At 39.5% G+C, this 18,718-nt stretch overlaps 1 protein-coding gene across 4 annotated transcripts in view; it reads right to left on the bottom strand.

Moving 5' to 3' along the window:
• LOC120542306 (dentin sialophosphoprotein-like) overlaps positions 1 to 10,756 on the bottom strand; it is a 77,766-nt gene extending 67,010 nt beyond the window's left edge. For all 4 annotated transcript variants that reach the window (XM_039774663.1, XM_039774665.1, XM_039774667.1 and 1 more), the window contains exons 1-2: positions 10,530 to 10,756; positions 10,101 to 10,156 (exon numbers count right to left, since the gene is read on the bottom strand). In XM_039774663.1, the coding sequence (XP_039630597.1) occupies positions 10,101 to 10,156; positions 10,530 to 10,640 (167 nt within the window). In that variant the 5' untranslated portion in view covers positions 10,641 to 10,756. The remainder of the gene's footprint in view (positions 1 to 10,100; positions 10,157 to 10,529) is intronic.
• Between the last annotated feature and the right edge of the window lie 7,962 nt (positions 10,757 to 18,718).

The following is an 18,718-nucleotide window of genomic DNA, read 5'->3' as shown; positions in this document are numbered from 1 at the left end:
TCAAGGCAACTCAGGCAAGATGTAAAGTTGCTTGCATATTGTAATCTTTCTAGTTAGCCAATAAAAAAGTGTAATTTTGCTTAACTTCTCACCACATCCATAATGGCTAACACGGTACAACACCCTAGTACTATAGCAAGGGTGGAGAAAAACCTTCAATTTCATATTTTAATGGAAACGGAGGTTACAAGGTTTTTTGATACAATGGGCTTCAATAAGAACTGGCAGTGGCAAATGCTGAACAGCAGCTAACAATATTGCAACATTCAGGAAAAAAATCTCAAGTTAGTTATGTTGCATAATGCATTATTTCTCAACCCATGGGTCACAACCTACATGTGCCTTGCTGGATTCCTTAGATGGGTCATCAGCTGAAGTTTTACGCGGTCTACTGATTGCAGATTTCAATTCTTCACCTACACAAATGGACATTTTGAGGTATTGAAATGAATAACACAAGTCCATTTATGAGCAGATGACAACCTATTATACACTGCACGCTTCATTAAACAAGCCAACAAACATGACGAGGTCCCTCCAATGCCCTTCCAACTCCTTATCAACCTTACAAGATTCATCCCAAAAACCTGAACCAAACAGGAATGTTAAAAGAACATACAACCCAGATTTTCTGGGGTATAGATTTATTTTTAGTGTGAAGTGTGCTAACCAGTAGCTGTTGTGAATTATGTGTGGTACTACCAAAGAAAAACATGAAGCTTTCAGCTATAAACACATTCAGAAACAAAGCAGGCTACTTACACAGATGCATCACTTTCAGATTTTTTAAATGAAAATCTTGAGGCGTCACAAAAAAACATTCTTGTGTTTATACAATAAGCCAAAAGGCACTCAAGTACCATCTTGTTGCACACTAAACTGCGAAATACAGGAAAGTGCATGCAATTGCAGAAGAGTTTGGCTTGCCTTTGTGCAATTGATGCATGCACTGCAATTGTAGATGAGTCAGCTGCTCACAAACTAAAACATATTCCTCCAGAGTACACAGGGGAAAGGATCCGTCACTCAGTATTTTAGAAAAGTAGTGGAAGGCAGCCATGCACGGAATACACTCGAGCTCTATATGTGCAAAGCATTCAGTCATTCAACTTAAAATCTTTTATCAGGCGCATTTATCTCATTTAAAATTGTCCAAAATGATTCCAGGGCAAGATTCAACCTGTGATCACTGCAATCAAGCTCCAGCCTTACTGGGCCACATCTTCTGGACATGCACCAAATTAACAACATTTTGGACAAAAATCTTTGCATGCCTATCAGACAGCCTTGGTGTCACAATCATTCCTAACCCATTAACAATTGTGTTTGGTGGACTCCCAGACAGCCTTAAAGTGGAGAAGAACAAAACAAACTGGAATTTCCTTTACTGCACTACTAGCACATATACTTAGCTTGCTCAACTGGAACAATCTCACCCCACCACTCTTAAGTCAGTGGGTAACCGATGTTCTATACTACTTGAAATTGGAAAAAATAAAATTCTCACTTAGTGGATCTGTTCAAAACTTTTTAAAAATATGGCAGGATCTAACCAATAACACTTTAGAATAAGCTTCCATTTCAGGGAAAAGGATACCCTTCTTTTTTTGCTCCTTTTAAGGTTGCTAGCTCCTCTCTCTTTCTCATGGGTGGGGGTCAAATTTTGCTTTGATTTGTTACATTTGTCTTGACTGTAAGGAATGTTATCTGTTTCAAATTAAACTCAATAAAAATATATAAAAAAATAAAACATATTCCTCTCTGCACTCTCTTCATTTTACATTAATTTCAAAAACCTGGAGAAAATAAGACAAGTCCAAGTTGGCAATAAAAAAGATAAATGGACACTTAATTTGATTCAGCATTAAACCACCATTTGTTGAGTTATTTTTGGATGAGTATTTTGTGTTTTTATCTATTATGTGTGCTGTATTTGCTAAAAATGCTGAATATGTACAGTAAATCCTTGCTATCTGTGGATTCTGTTCTCGCAGATTCGCTTATCCACTATTACAAAAGTGTAACTCATTTTACGACAACCATGCTCTACTTTCAGGTATTCGTGGTCATGCACAACAGAAAAAAAAAAAAAAGATTCCAAGAGGACAATTGCACAAAAGCAAAACATGACATTGAGCAATAACTGCTCTGTGATGCCCTTAGCATAGCGTACATGCAGCCCCTACAAATCTAAGTGGATCAATGTGCATCTACCTGGCATCAACAGGCGTGGGTAACCCGTTGAACCCCATTTATGATGGGGACTGGGGCTTGTATTTGTTCCTCATGAACAAGGAATACCCAGTGATTAAGTTCCTGCCCTTTGTACACATCACCCAACCAATTGGATAATATAGTGAGATCCTCGGATTGGCCTCCTGCTGCAGTTGCACACAGCCTGTGGTGGAGTGCCTAAAAGACAACTGAACTTGACTATAGAGGAAGTAAAAGTTTTAACAAGGTTTCCGTAGACAATCCTGTGGAAGAATCTTTACTAAGCCTCAGGTGATGAGAGCAGAGGGACAGTGTACCCGCCTGACGCCATCTCTCACTGCTAGTCCTCGCCTGTTGCCGGCGTCCAACCAGAACCTAACCTCATTTGTCAAATAGTATCAATGCATCAGTATCTGGAATTTCTGCATCCATGGGTTTATTCAGGAATGAAAGCCCAGCGTACTGACTGCATTTGTTGTTATATGTTAGTGTACCACTCATGGGAAAATGTTAGCTAGTTTACATTAAAATTACTGCTAATAAACATTATAGCTTCATTTTAATTTAACCCTGATATTCTGTATATACATTTAATAAAAATGTTTATCATGGCTCTGTTATCCGTACTAAACCCTACTTTCTCTGCTGTTCTTTTTCTGGTCTTCTGTGGTGGCAATCTGGGCCACCACCACCCGATCAAAGCACCGTGTAGTCCTTACATTGATGGGTCGAAGGCCATCTAATTCTTCCATGTGAAACCCGTAACCCATGAGGACTGATTGAGATCATTTATGTTAGGTAGAATGGCCGGTAGGGGCTGGGCGGTCTTGTGGCCTTGGAACCCCTGCAGATTTTTTTTTTTTTTTTTCTCCAGCCCTTTAGAGTTTTTTTGTTTGTTTTTTCTGTCCTCCCGGCTACCAGACTTTATTTTTTGTTACTTAGTATTGCCTAATCTTATTTTTATACATTTCTTTTTTCTTTCTTCATCATGTAAAGAAAGCACTTTGAGCTACATAACTTGAATGATAACATGCTATATAAATAAATAAAAATACGCTTTTTGGATCATATCCTTCAAATAAAGATCACTGACATTTTACACACGTGGACAAAATTGTTGGTACCCTTCAGTCAATGAAAGAAAAACTCAAAATGGTCACAGAAATAACTTTAATCTGACAAAAGTAATAATAAATAAAAATTCTATGAAATTTAACCAATGAAAGTCAGACATTGATTTTCAACCATGCTTCAACAGAATTATTTAAAAAAATAAACTCATGAAACATGCCTGGACAAAAATGATGGTACCCCTAGAAAAGACTGAAAATAATGTGACCAAAGGGACATGTTAATCCAAGGTGTGTCCACTCATTAGCATCACAGGTGTCTACAATCTTGTAATCAGTCAGTGGACCTATATATAGGGCTCCAGGTAGTCACTGTGTTGTTTGGTGACATGGTGTGTACCACACTCAACATGGACTAGAGGAAGCGAAGGAAAGAGTTGTCTCAGGAGATTAGAAAGAAAATTATAGACAAGCATGTCAAAGGTAAAGGCTATAAGACCATCTTGAAGCAGCTTGATGTTCCTGTGACTACAGTTGCACATATTATTCAGAAATTTAAGATCCATGGGACTGTAGCCAACCTCCCTGGACGTGGCGCAGGAGGAAAATTGATGACAAATCAAAGAGACGGATAATACGAATGGTAACAAAAGAGCCCAGAAAAACTTCTAAAGAGATCCAAGGTGAACTTCAAGCTCAAGGAACATCAGTGTCAGATCGCACCATCCGTCGTTGTTTGAGCCAAAGTGGACTTCATGGGAGACGACCAAGGAGGACACCATTGTTGAAAACAAATCATAAAAAAGCCAGACTGGAATTTGCCAAACTACATGTGGACAAGCCACAAAGATTCTGGGAGAATGTCCTATGGACAGATGAGACAAAAATTGAACTTTTTGCCAAGGCACATCAGCTCTATGTTCACAGACGGAAAAATGAAGCATATCAAGAAAAGAACACTGTCCCTTCTGTGAACCATGGAGGAGGCTCTGTTATGTTCTGGGGCTGCTTTGCTGCATCTGGCACAGGGTGTCTTGAATCTGTGCAGGGTACAATGAAATCTCAAGACTATCAAGGGATTCTAGAGAGAAATGTGCTGGCCAGTGTCAGAAAGCTTGGTCTCAGTCACAGGTCATGGGTCTTGCAACAGGACAATGACCCAAAACACACAGCTAAAACACCCAAGAATGGCTAAGAGAAAACATTGGACTATTCTAAAGTGGCCTTCTATGAGCCCTGACCTCAATCCTATTGAGCATCTTTGGAAAGAGCTGAAACATGCCGTCTGGAAAAGGCACCCTTCAAACCTGAGACAACTGGAGCAGTTTGCTCATGAGGAGTGGGCCAAAATACCTGCTGAGAAGTGCAGAAGTCTCATTGACAGTTACAGGAATCGTTTGATTGCAATGATTGCCTCAAAAGGTTGTGCAACAAAATATTAAGTTAGGGGTACCATCATTTTTGTCCAGGCCTGTTTCATGAGTTTATTTTTTTAAATAATTCTGTTGAAGCATGGTTGAAAATCAATGTCTGACTTTCATTGGTTAAATTTCATAGAATTTTTATTTATTATTACTTTTGTCAGATTAAAGTTATTTCTGTGACCATTTTGAGTTTTTCTTTCATTGACTGAAGGGTACCAACAATTTTGTCCACGTGTGTATCTACTCATTATGGTTCTGACGTCATCAGTCTACACCCCACCCTTGGTTCCTGCTACTAGTTGCACTTGATAGTGTGGCATGCTGCATTGCTTTCCTGATTGTATAATCACTGCCTTACAGTACATAGGGCATGCTGATGGGTGATATACTATATTTAATAATACTAGAAAGATTAAGGCTTTTACAAAGTATTAACAATCTTGTAAGCAAAAAAATAAATTGCTGAAAGAGAACAACCATTAAGTCAGCAATCAACAATTAAATAATTTTATCAGGTTATTTATAATTTAACATAAAATGATAAAGCTTGGTAAATATACACATTGTGTAACACTGGATTGGGTGTGGGGACTAATAATTTTGAAAGTTGGAGCAGATTACACCAACTATATATGTATTTTGCATATTTTCCTCTTTTTCAACTCCGATACAACAACAACAACATTTATTTATATAGCACATTTTCATACAAAAAAATGTAGCTCAAAGTGCTTTACATAATGAAGAATAGAAAAATAAGAGACACAGTAAGAAAATAAAATAAGTCAACATTAATTAACATAGAATAAGAGTAAGGTCCAATGGCCAGGGGGGACAGAGAAAAAAAAAACTCCAGACGGCCGGAGAAAAATTAAATCTGCAGGGATTCCAGACCATGAGACCGCCCAGTCCCCTTTGGGCAATCTACCTAACATAAATGAAACAGTCCTCTTTGTATTTATGGTTTTCACGGAAGGATTTGATGATGATGATGATCACGTGGACTTCTGGGTTTTAGTCCATCAATGCTAGGGCATCATGGTGCTTTCACCACAGAGAAACCGGAAAAAGAAACAGAAGAGAGAGTAGGGGTCATAGCCGCCAAGTTAATGAAACTCCTGCAGACTATATACGTAGGGTAGGAACTTGCTTTTACAAGTGGTTTCCATGGGTGGACAGGCAACCCTCTACTGGTAAGTCCACATCAGACAGGTATATGTGGAAATCTTTGCAACAACAAATTGTTTATGCTTTATGATGTCTTCCCAGTGGCACAAATGGAACCATAGAACACATGCCTCACCATCTCACTACTCATGACAATTTTAGTCATAGCAAGTAAGTTAAATCATTTTTCCATAAAGTATAAAATGCAATCAGGGAAAACAAAAGCTTATTTAAACATGAATGAAGTACCCTGTGGCATATAAGCCGGAACACACAGAGTAAATACACATTTACTCAATATTAACCTTACACTAAACAAACCTAGCAGCGTCATTATCGGCAGATTATAATGACTCACTATCTCACTGACACTATAATTTAATAGGGTGAGCAGATGTCCTGGTGACAAGTACAGTCCCAATTTCAAGCTGTCTGTCCTGATAAGTAACTGAAGAATATCAAAATATCCTTGTTTTAGCAAGCTGCCCATCTAATAAACATTTTCAGTGCCACAAACAGCACGCATGAAACTCCAAGGGGGACCATCACCTCGCCACTCCACCCTTTGATGTGGTCAAAACTCTGATGGGCAGCAACACCCACTTGATTAAGAACTTGTGTTAAATATGAACAACACTGTGAGAAGGATTGGGAAGCAAATTTAAAAAAAAAAAGAGTATCAGCATTTACTTGTTTCCATTTCAAGCACTTTTGTGGTATCATAAATATGTTTATTTGTGCAAGTTTATTGTTCTCATTCCTTGATGCTTCTTGGATGATAATGAGATAAAGGAGGCATTAAACAAGTGAGGGGAAGCTTTACATTTACATTTATTTGCTTAGCAGATCTTTATGGGAATACATGCTACAGCAGTGTTCTGGTCTGAGACTTTGGAAATCTGGTCACCCTATAATTTACCACATTCACCCGATACCCATAATGGTCCCTCTTGATTTAATAAAGTTTGCCGTTCACTTCTGTTATTCTCTAACATTTGTCATAACTGAATAAATTGCAATATGAAAATTACTACAGCCACAAAATGCTCAAGCCAAAGATGTAACTAATTTTTTTTTTTTTTAGTTTAGTTTATGTCCTAATACAACTGCAAGTTGTTACTGTGGGTGAATATGAAGTATGTATTTGTATTTATGTGAGTGAAAGTGGTTTCTGATGGACTAGAGTCCTGTCCAGGCCTCTTTTTAGCTTTTTGCCCAATCTTGGCGAGATAGCCTTTGGCCCTAAAAACCCTGAAACGAACCAAGAAGGTTGTAGATAGAACCTACTGAACTCAGTCTATTGAAGGCTGCACATCCCTCAAATGCACCTGAATGTTAATCCATGCTTACATTTTCTAACTTGATATGAAAGCAGTAAGCTAGAATTGATAGTACTTTGTGCTTTTCTGGGTACAACAACATAAAACTGAAAAAGCAACACATGCAGCAGTACAAAGATGAGCTGCCTGGTTTATCCTTAGATTACTCACTCTGAGACAGTGTGGGAATTGAACAACAAAGGAATTCAATTAAGGTTTTCAAAATTTTAAAGGAGTGTAACTTCTTGCCTTGTATCAGATGCTGCCAGGCATAGTTTTGAGCAGTACACAAAGCTATTATTGCAAAGGTAGAATCAAAATTTTGATGGATGTCCATCTAATATCAATTTATATAAAGATAACCTAACGTTTCAGTTGCTACCAGGACAATTTTTGAAATAGCGAATAGGACATTGATATTTGAAGCTGATGCATTTCACAAAATTACACTGTTTGAGCAACGTGGTGATGTAGGGCCAAGTGCTGTCACATCCCAGGTTCCACAATCCTAGGCTTAATTCCAAACCCATTTAATCTCAATACAGAGCCTCCCCATTCTCCCAGTTCCTGTGAGCGTTCCTCCTAGATCTCATATTACACTCACTGGGACATGTTCTTAGAACTACTACACCAAGACAAGACTCTCAAAACATACTCAATTCTTCATAGCATGGGTTCAATAAGATGCTGGAAACATTCCTTTGAGATTCTGGTCCATGTTGACATAATTGCATCATTCAGCTTTTGCAGATTTGTTATGCTGTGTGTGGGGTGACTGGGAAGACCAATAAACTCCTTGTCATGTTCATGAAAACAATTTTGAGATGACTTTTTCTTTGAGTCATGGTGCATTATCATGTTGGAAGTAGCCATTAAGAAATGGGTAAATTGTGGCCATGAAGAGATGCACATGATCAGCAACAATACTCCAATAGGCAGTGGCATTCAAGTGATGATCGATTGGGATTAACATGCCCAAAGTGTACCATGAAAATATTCCCCTACACCGTTATATCACCACCTCGCTCAGCCTGCACCACTGACACAAGGAAAGTTGAATGCATGGATTCATGCTGTTGGTGCCTACCATCTGTCGGACCAGTCTATGCATTTCCAGTCTTCATCTGTTCAGTATTGGTAAGCCTATGCCCAATGCAGCCTCAGCTTTCTGTTCTTGGCTGTCAGGAGTGGAACCTGATGGGGTCTTTTGCTATAATAGTACATTTACCTTAACTTTCAATGCTTTGAGCATTGCAAGATACTTTTCGGCTGACCACAGATGTACAGAATGGTACTCTTAGCCACTGTGCCAGCTTGAACCAATCTGACCTAGCATCAAAAAAATGTTTCTGTCCACAGAATTGCCACTTACTGGATGTTTGATTTTAGAACATTAGAACAATCTAGACGAGAACAGGCCATTCAGCTCAACAGAGCTCGCCAGTCCTATCCACTTGTTTTCTCCAAGAAAACATCAAGTCGAGTTTTGAAAGTCCCTAACGTATTACTGTCTACCACACTACTTGGTAGCTTATTCCAAGTGTCTTATCGTTCTTTGTGTAAAGAAAATCTTCCTAATGTTTGTGCGAAATTTACCCTTAACAAGTTTCCAACTGTGTCCCCGTGTTCTTGATGAACTCATTTTAAAATAACAGTCTCGATCCACTGCACTAATTCCCTTCATAATTTTAAACATTTCAGTCATGTCACCTCTTAATCTTCTTTTGCTTAAACTGTAAAGGCTCAACTCTTTTAATCTTTCCTCATAATTCAACCCCTGTAACCCTGGAATCAGCCTAGTCGCTCTTCTCTGGACCTTTTCTAGTGCTGCTATGTCCTTTTTGTAGCCTGGAGACCAAAACTGCACACAGTACTCTAGATGAGGCCTCACCAATGCATTATAAAGGTTGAGCAGACCCTCCTGGGACTTGTACTCCACAGATTGTGCTATATAACCTAACATTCTGTTAGCCTTCTTAATGGCTTCTGAACACTGTTGGGAAGTTGATACCTTAGAGTCCACTATGACTCCTAAATCCTTCTCATAAGGTGTACTCTCGATTTTCCGACCGCCCATTGTGTATTCAAACCTAATATTTTTACTTCCTATGTGTAATACTTTACATTTACTGACATTAAATTTCATCTGCCACAAATCTGCCCAAGCCTGTATGCTATCCAAGTCCTTCTGTAATGATATAACGGATTCCAAATTATCTGCTAATCCAACTATCTTGGTATCATCTGCAAACTTAACCAGCTTGTTACTTATATTCCTATCTAAATCATTTATATATATTAAAAATAGCAACGGCCCTAGCACTGACCCCTGTGGAACACCACTCTTAACATCGGCCAGTTCTGATGAGGTTCCTCGCACCATCACCCTCTGCTTCCTGTGTCTGAGCCAATTCTGCACCCATCTAAAAACATCACCCTGATTTTCATACCATTCTGAATAAACTCTAGAGCTTATTGTGTGCAAAAATCCCAGGAGATCGGTAGTTACAGTAATACACAAACCAGCCCATTTATAGCACCAACAATCATGCCACATTTTTTTTTTTCATATGCCTGATGTGAACATTAACCAAAGCTCCTGACCTTGAGCTGCATGATTTTTTTTTTAATTTGTGTTGCTGGCACATGATTGGTTGATAAGATAAGTGCAAGTATAAGCCCAAGCTGAGTGAGTGTCAGCTAACTGTTGGCGTTGTGTGGGCTCTGTAATGAAATGATTCCCTAATTAAAGTAATTTGTAGCACATCAATACGTAAATTTCAATCACTACATTACACTTGAGAAGCCTCATAGAATGTATTTCTTAATGTTCAAAATGTTCCTATTAAAACACACTGCTGACAACTGACTATTAAAATATTTATTAAGTTTGAAGTTGAACTTACTTTGCCCAGAACGAGTAGATGTCCTGCAGAGATACCACGTGCTCAAATAGGAGGGGCTGCAAGGAAAACGAAACAAAGTTAATGATGACAACGAGGAGGGACGGACGAGCTAACGAAACCAAAGTGTGCACAGGCAAACTGCATACCTTGAGACCGCAAACCTGCCTATGGTATATCTAATCTGATTACCAAACGTAAACTGTGAGGAAGAAAATCGCTCTGACAAGACCAGATGTATTCACATCAACCTGCTTCAGCCATGAGCACGCTGCGACTCCGGACCCGGTTAAAGGACCCACGCGCTTACTGCGACCCGATCACAGCGATCCACCAAAAGGTTGCCGTGATTTTTATTGCAAACAAATACACATATAAAACAAATGATTGTGCGCAATGTAAATCAATTCGGCAAATAAAGACATAACTTACCTGACTGCTGGGCAGTTTAAGCTTCTTAGCTGCTTTGTGATAACCGTTTTTGCTAAGATAACTGTAAATCAACTGCAGCAGTTCCAATTTTTTACCGTCTTCTAGGGACATGGTGTAAGTTAGCTAGTCCTTTTAATTAAATTACAACATTAAAATTCATTCTACCTATGAAACATCCCTCTGCACTGCACGCACACGTTTAACTCATCACCCAGCGGTCTGCTTCCGATTTCCTCTCGCTGTGCATTCTGGGATTTGAAGTTCGCTCCGAAGGAACGCACATCAGAAGTCTCATCCAACAACAACATTTACTTAGGGCTAAGTGCTAAATAATTAGCCCCCGCAACAGAAATGGAACATTTTCTTTAAATCCTGTGTAATATTAACAATATTGATCAAACCTTATAAAGTAAAACATTTATCAATGTAAAACCCTCCATTTGGTAAATTTTGGACTATGTACAAATCCCATAGATTGCTGTATCATAAATATATTGACAACTTGGGTTGGTCAGAATGATTTACCTCCATGTGAATTTTCCTGGAAAGAGATAGATAGATACTTTATTAATCCCAAGGGGAAATTCACAAGAGGTAGCATATTGAATTTTTTCAGGTTTCAAATCAAACCTGAACCCCTTATGACTTTTTTGCTCCAATCAATTAGCACTAAGCTCTACTAAATGGATTCAGATAAGCAGGGCTAGTGACACTTGAAGTCTTGATTGAGAGGCATGATTCTTACTTTTTTTTTTTTTGTAACATCTAATTTCACTATGCCAAAAACCAAATAAATAAGTCTGGACATCAGAAAGAAGGTAGTGGATGCCTATCTTAGGGGGTGTTTTGCTGATTGAGGTAGAGGGAACCTTCTTTGGAGTACATTTGATAATGAAGAAGGAAGATTATGTTGAAATTTTGAAAGATAATGTAAAGAAATCTTTTTCCAGTCTAACTTTGGGTCATCCAGCAAAATAATGACCCAAAGTATACATTGAAGTTGGTCTAGAACGTTTTAAAGGACAACAAAATTAAGGTCCTGAAGTGGTCTCCACAAAACCCAGACCTAAGTCCTACTGAGGATTTTTGATGGGAGCTCAAGGTCCATGCTTGAAAGCCATTTCATTTTGGGTAAGCTGGAGCAATTTGCCATGGGGGAATGGGTAATGATCCCTCAATTGGCATGTGCCAATCAGTAGGAGGCTGCTGTCTGTTAACTATTAATTGACAAAGAGCTAATAATTTTGGCCTTGCCATTTTTGATTTATTCTTATTTCAACTCATTGCATCAGTAAAATATTTTCTTTGCACTTTTATGGGATTTTGTGTTTATTCTTTGGGAAGTAATTCTCTTGTAAACACTTTTGGTACTGGTCACTTCATGATTTTGTTCCATTTCTACTGCTAGACTAATAATTGTGTATTTAACTGTGTATGGCAGATTTTCAAACTAGGGGAATGTAGCTCAAAGTGCTTCACAGCTAGAACAATGGGCAATAGAAAAATGTAATAAATATTTAACAACAACAATGTATATTTATATAGATATATGTAACCAAAACTGAATAATAGTACAGTATATCTATTTGATAACTGTAATTTGTGAGAAAAGTCATGTTAGTATAATGCAGTTCTTTCAGGAAGGCTTAAGTGATTAGTACATGTGCCCTGTTCACAGATAGTCAAAAGGGTGAGCTGTGTTTGATTTTTGAAGAGTACACTCCATATGTAAAATATTCAAAGAAGTCAGATGGTACTAACCCATAACTGAAAATTTCCACATATACTGTAGCTTATTGAATATGTAAAATGTGTGGGTATTTAAAATAGTCAGGAACCTTCTAGAGGCCAGAAGCTGTCTGCAAGACCAATACCTCCAGCACTCCGCTGAACCAGAATGCAGTCATCTGCATTCCCTACTGAAGAACTGGACGATGATTGTACTGTTCCAATAGTTTCTGTTTGGCCTGGATATGTTTGTATTAATCACAATACTGCAATGTATATTGGAAGTGAAAGCTGCATTTTTAAGCAAGTTATATATATATTTTTTAAAGAATGAGAAAACAATGACAAAAAATTGGGGTACCTTCCTGGTAACCCTGTATAATTGGACTGCAGAAAACAAAGAAAAAGCCTGCAATAATCGTGGAGGCGTCTTTACAGACGCAAGTTCACAACAGAACTGACAAAGATGACAGAACTTTGAGTCCTTCTGGCAGATGGAGGTGGATGGGCACCAGAAGTAACATCAGAAGTGTTATAGCTATCAATCATGAGCATGGGAAAGGTGCTATATAAATAAAATGTATTATTATTATTATTATTATTATTATTAATCATTGGGTTTGTGGAAGGAGGAGAAAAAGGCATTGGAACACAGTGGCAACCCCTTGGGCGGTGGTAGAATTGCAGTCACTAGAGCCCCCAGCTGTCACACACACGGGTGACATATATATACAGTGTATATATATATATATATATATATATATTGTGACAGAGGTTTTTCGCACCCTTGTACCCTCAGACCACACGTCAGACACCAGATAAAATCCAATTATTATTTATTATAATAATAATGTGCACAAAGCACGCTCCTCTCCACAATTCTCAATAAACAATCACAAATAACCAATCCTCCACTCCCAGACGCTTAGCCACCCTGCCTCCCAACTCAGCTCACCGTCCTGGGAGCTCCCACAGTCCTTTTATATTCCCCGACCCGGAAGTGTTCCCAATCCAACAGTCCACAAGTCCTTATTCCTTCCGGGTCAGGGTAAACAATACTTTTCTCACCCCGGAAGCCCGTCGCTCTTCCTATGACGAACTTCCGGGTCATAGGGCACGAAGAACTCTTCGGTCCTCCCTGCAGCTCCCTCTCGTGGCCCCCATGGCATCCAGCAGGGCGGTGCATAAAAACTCCATTGTCCATGATGCCCTTCTGGTCTTCTGGGGACCTCCATGCTGCAAGGAGGGCTCCACCTGGCGGCTTGGGGGTATTGGCTGGGGTACATGGCCGGCCATATCTTACAATATATATATATATATATAATATGCTATGCACTGAAACACTGTTAACACAGGCAGGGATTGGTTGATCACCACCAGTGCAGCTGCATGTTCACCATGTAATGTGTCTGTCACCCACTCATTGATGTAGAGAACATATATATCCATCCATCCATTTTCTAACCCTCTGAATCCGAATACAGGGTCACGGGGGTCTGCTGGAGCCAATCCCAGCCAACACAGGGCAAAAGGCAGGAATCAATCCAGGGCAGGGTGCCAACCCACCGCAGGACACACACAAACACACCCACACACCAAGCACACACTAGGGCCAATTTAGAATCGCCAATCCACCTATATATATATATATATATATATATATATATATATATATTATATCTTCTTTTGTACCATACTTCTCTCATCTGATTATTTCCACCATAGATACTGAAGGGGTATATATACAGGTTCAGGTATGTCCTGCATTTATAAAAATGAACACATTCCCAGGGACCCAGCGCCCCCTGCTGGAGGAAACATAATTCACATATCAGATGCCTCAATGAGCTTTAACAGGCTCTGTTTAACAAACCCACCATCATTTGACTCTCTACAAAGACAGGAAAAAGGGAAGAAATTTTAGGAAGTGCATTTCAAAGAGAGATCCCTGTCCCGGTGGGTGGGTCAAAAGCAGAGTCAATACTAGACAGAAAACACTAATGTAGGTATACACTATATTATATTTTAAAAGTAAGGACAGCCTTGAAATGGGCTTAGTCTCAGAATGAGATGACTGCAATAGTTATACATCTTAATGATAGATGACTACATCCAGAAAAAAGAGTCCATCCCTTAGGCTTTGAAATGCTTAGTTCTAAGCAATAAGTAGAGTAGTTCTACTAGTAAAGAACATAAGAGAAAAATGTAAGAATTGTGCATTAAAAATGTTAGACATTAGAATGTTAACATTAAAATGAAATCCATCCAGTCAAGGCCATGTCCAATTTTCCAGACATGTACAGCCTCCATATTCATCTCCATCATGAGCAGCAGCAGACAGTGTGGACTGGGATCTGTGGAGAAATCCATCCTTGAATGTTCAGATAGTATGTATAGTGAACTGAAGGTAATAAGCCTGAGGTACTCAACTCTCGTCCTTGAGATCCAGTGTGGCAGCAGGTTTTTGCTTTAACTGAATTTTTAATTTGAATTATTTAATTATTACTAAAGCAATGTTTTTTGGGCATAGTTTTAGTGAACCTGTTTGTTACAATTCAGAACACTTAATTGCCTATTTAAGTTTTAAACTGCTGCATTTAGGTTTTAATTGTTGCCTGTTTTCTTAACCAGACATCAGTTAATAATAACATGTGTGACCAGTAGGGGGTGTTGCAGCACCCTAAACCTCAGACACAACTACAACAAACTGAGTCCCAGTACAATAGCAAGTATTTTGTACAAATACCTTTAAAAAGGCTTTGAAAGTCTTTTCCCCCTCACTCGTGAACAAGACCCCAAAGTATTAACTCTCCACTTGGAGAGGGCAGTCCACCTTTTTCCAACTGAGGACCATGACTTCAGAATTGGAGGTGTTGTTCCTCATTCTTGCCACTTCACACTTGGTTGCAAACTGCCCCGATGCATCATGGGGTTCACAGCCCACTGAAGTCAACAGGTCTACGTCATCTGCAAAAAGAAGTGACACGATTCTAAGGCCACAGAAGTGGATACGTTCCCCTCCTCAGCTGTGCCTTGATATGCTGTCCATGAAAATTAAAAACTGGATAGGAGACAAAGCACAGCCCTTGTGGAGTCCCAACTGTGCTGATGTTTTTCCTAGAATGTGGACACAGCTGTCACTGTTCCCAGTTAAAATTAGGGCAGATTTCAAAATCCTCCTTTTAACATATAAAGCATTAAATGGCCAAGGTCCGGCTTACTTGTCTGAACTTATCATGACTTACAAACCTGAGCGCACATTAAGATCTCAAGATGCCGGTCTGCTTAGGATTCCAAGGATTAATAAAATAACAGTGGGAGGTCGAGCTTTTAGTTACAGGGCCCCTAAACTGTGGAATGGTCTTCCTGCTTCCATAAGAGATGCCCCCTCGGTCTCAGCCTTTAAATCCCGGCTGAAGACTCACTACTTCAGTTTAGCATATCCTGACTAGAGCTGCTGATTAACTGTACATACTGCATCTCTGTTGTTAGTCATTAGCACTATAACATAAGTAACATGATAATTATATTTGAATACTAACCCTCACCTATTCTGTTTCTTTTATCGGTACCCAAATGTGGCCATTGGTGCCACGGCCCACCTGCCAAGTTGTTTGCCTGCCAAAGGTAAAGTCATCCCTGATGGAGGATCACAGGAATCATGGGAAAGAGGGTCCTTTCATCGGAGCAATGTTTCAGCCGTGGCATGGCCAAATGGAGATGCAGCTAGATGGATGAGGTCTCCAGGACTCTAAAACTATCCAAACCTAATTATGTCATATCATCTACTGTTAAACCGTACTTCTAAAATCTTTATTATTATGCTGTCTTAAGGAATTGTTCTGTTCTGTGTATTGTATTGTATTGTATTGACCCCCTACTTTTGATACCCACTGCACGCCCAACCTACCTGGAAAGGGGTCTCTCTTTGAACTGCCTTTCCCGAGGTTTCTTCCATTTTCCCTACAAGGTTTTATTGGGAGTTTTTCCTTGTCTTCTCAGAGAGTCAAGGCTGGGGGGCTGTCAAAAGGCAGGGCCTGTTAAAGCCCATTGCGGCACTTCCTGTGTGATTTTGGGCTATACAAAAATAAACTGTATTGTATTGTATTGTATTGTACTGTGACTATACAGGGACCGAATAGGCCTTAGTAAAGGCCCTGGAACCCTGTACTCTCCCAGCATCCAGGGCTGGGTAGCCCTGCTAATTATAGTATAAGCAGTATTTAGCCCATGCTATGCACACAATTGTTTTTTTATTTTAACCCTTAGAGGCATGTTTCCAAACCATCCATCCATCCTCTTATTAGCTAATAAGAAACAGGAAATAAGGAAATCACTTATTAGAAAATAAGTAACTTAATTATATATTTCTTTATTTTGAATTTCAAAAGTTACAAACCTTTAGGATAAGCGACATTCTGAGTAAAAACTTTGGAGCTTCTTGATAGTATTTTTCTTTGAATCACAGTTTTCCCAATTTGAACTTGGACATTTTTACGTGAAGCAGGTCTTGAGAAAGCAACATGCAGTTGCCCGTGTGAGAAGACAGAATCAGCTACAGAAAGTAAACTCCAACTTTTTGAAGAGTTTGTCATTGTGACTTGTTAATTGTCATAGGAAGTTATCGCCGTTTAAGTTGAAAAGGAATATCTGGACTTTGATAATCCAAAAGAATCTTTTGTGCATTTAATCGGTATTTTTTTCTATGTTAAATATAAAAAATCTATTGGCAAATATAGGTAGAAAAATGAGTAAAAATGAAATAAAATCACATTTTAAGTTGAAAAAAAAGGAATTATTGAGAATATATGTGGGTCAGACACCTTTATGGTTCTGACCGAGAATATTAAGAATGTTTTAATCACAATTCTGAGGTCACTTCTCCTGGAATGAAAGTGCCTTTTCTGGACAAAGATCCTTATCTTACCTTTTATTATATATAACCTAGCCATCCCCCGTGGCTCCGCCGGTGTAGTAGTGAAACAGGACAGCGAGGAGGGCCCTGCCTGGCTCCCCACTCCTGACGTCACGCTTCTCCCTCTCCTCGGCCTGCAACCTTTATCTTGGATTAGCACAAATATATCGCTCCTTCAAGTGAACTATGATTCTTAGCATGATGAGACAACTGGAATGTTCAACCAAAATATAGAAAAAACCCGATGTAACTCTGTTGAGTAGTTCTCTCTTTCACTAGCTAAGGGACCGTAAGGAGCGACCCCGAGGCTGGCACATGAGCGAGTAGGTCCCCGCCCCTCTCCCATCAGCCCGCTGTGTGTCTCTCAGATTTGCACAAATAAATCGGTACCACAAGCGAACTATGATACATAGAAAGGAGTCGCAAAATTAACTGGACTGTTCAATAAAATTATGGAAAAAAAACCCGATCCAAATCTGCTAAGTAGTCATCTCGTGAAAAGCAGACAGACAGACGTTGAATTTTTATATATGTATATATAGAGATTGTCACACATGTGCGAATGGGAGGCAGCTAATGGGCCTGATAATTCCACGCCAGACCAGGGGGTGGCGAGGTGCACTGACATTCTCTCTCTCAATCCTCTGCAGACCATTCATGGGAAATCCCACCGGATTCCGGCACATATGGTGACGTCATTTGCGATTCCGGCACCCATGGTGACATCACTTCCAGTTTCCTCTGGGAGTCTTCCATCCTGCCTACTACGCAGTGTTCATTAGGCTCCACACAGTGACTTTGTGTTTCCTGTAGCCTTCCACTCTATTTTGTGTCACTTTACTTACGCCTCTGTCACATTAGATAACTTTTCCAGAGATTTTCAGGCATAGCATTCATTTACATAATCTTAATGAGTCAGAGCCAGTTGGCGTTGCATTCTCGTGAAGCTAAGCACCTAATGTGACATGCCCAGTGACTGAGAACAACTAGTCTACAACTCACTGTGATAAAATTGTCTTTAGTCATTGGGGTGGGCTCTGTTTGTTGGAGAGCTGACAACAAATGAAAGCTCATCTAGAAGTACAATGCATAGAATGTAACAACAAAGAATAAGGAAAACAGGTGTTTTGAACCTCACAAACAGAAGAGATGTTCATCTTTATGATGTTAGGTGTCTCATGTATTTAAACAGAATGAAAAAAAGAGCCAAGACCACAACTCAACTCTCCACGTATTAACCCTTCATATACAGCACTAGCTTTGTGAGGGAGCTTTGGACCTGTTTGATGTCTCCATCCATCCTCTTCCACTTATCTGAGATCAGGTCGCAGGGGCAGCAGCTTGAGCAGAGATACTCAGATTTCCCTCTCCCTGGCCACTTCTTCTAGCTCTTCTGGGGGAATCCCAATGCTTTTCCCAGGACAGCCAAGAGACATATGGCGCTTTTCCACTGCATAGTACGGCACAGCACGGTTCAGTACAGCTCACCTTGGTTCGACTCAGTTCGGCTCGGTTTGCGTTTCGACTGCAGTTTAGTACCGCTTTA

The sequence above is a fragment of the Polypterus senegalus genome, chromosome 13, assembly GCF_016835505.1.
Source record: "Polypterus senegalus isolate Bchr_013 chromosome 13, ASM1683550v1, whole genome shotgun sequence".
In the NCBI taxonomy this organism is placed as follows: domain Eukaryota; kingdom Metazoa; phylum Chordata; class Cladistia; order Polypteriformes; family Polypteridae; genus Polypterus; species Polypterus senegalus.
This window is presented reverse-complemented; position numbering and strand designations above follow the sequence as displayed.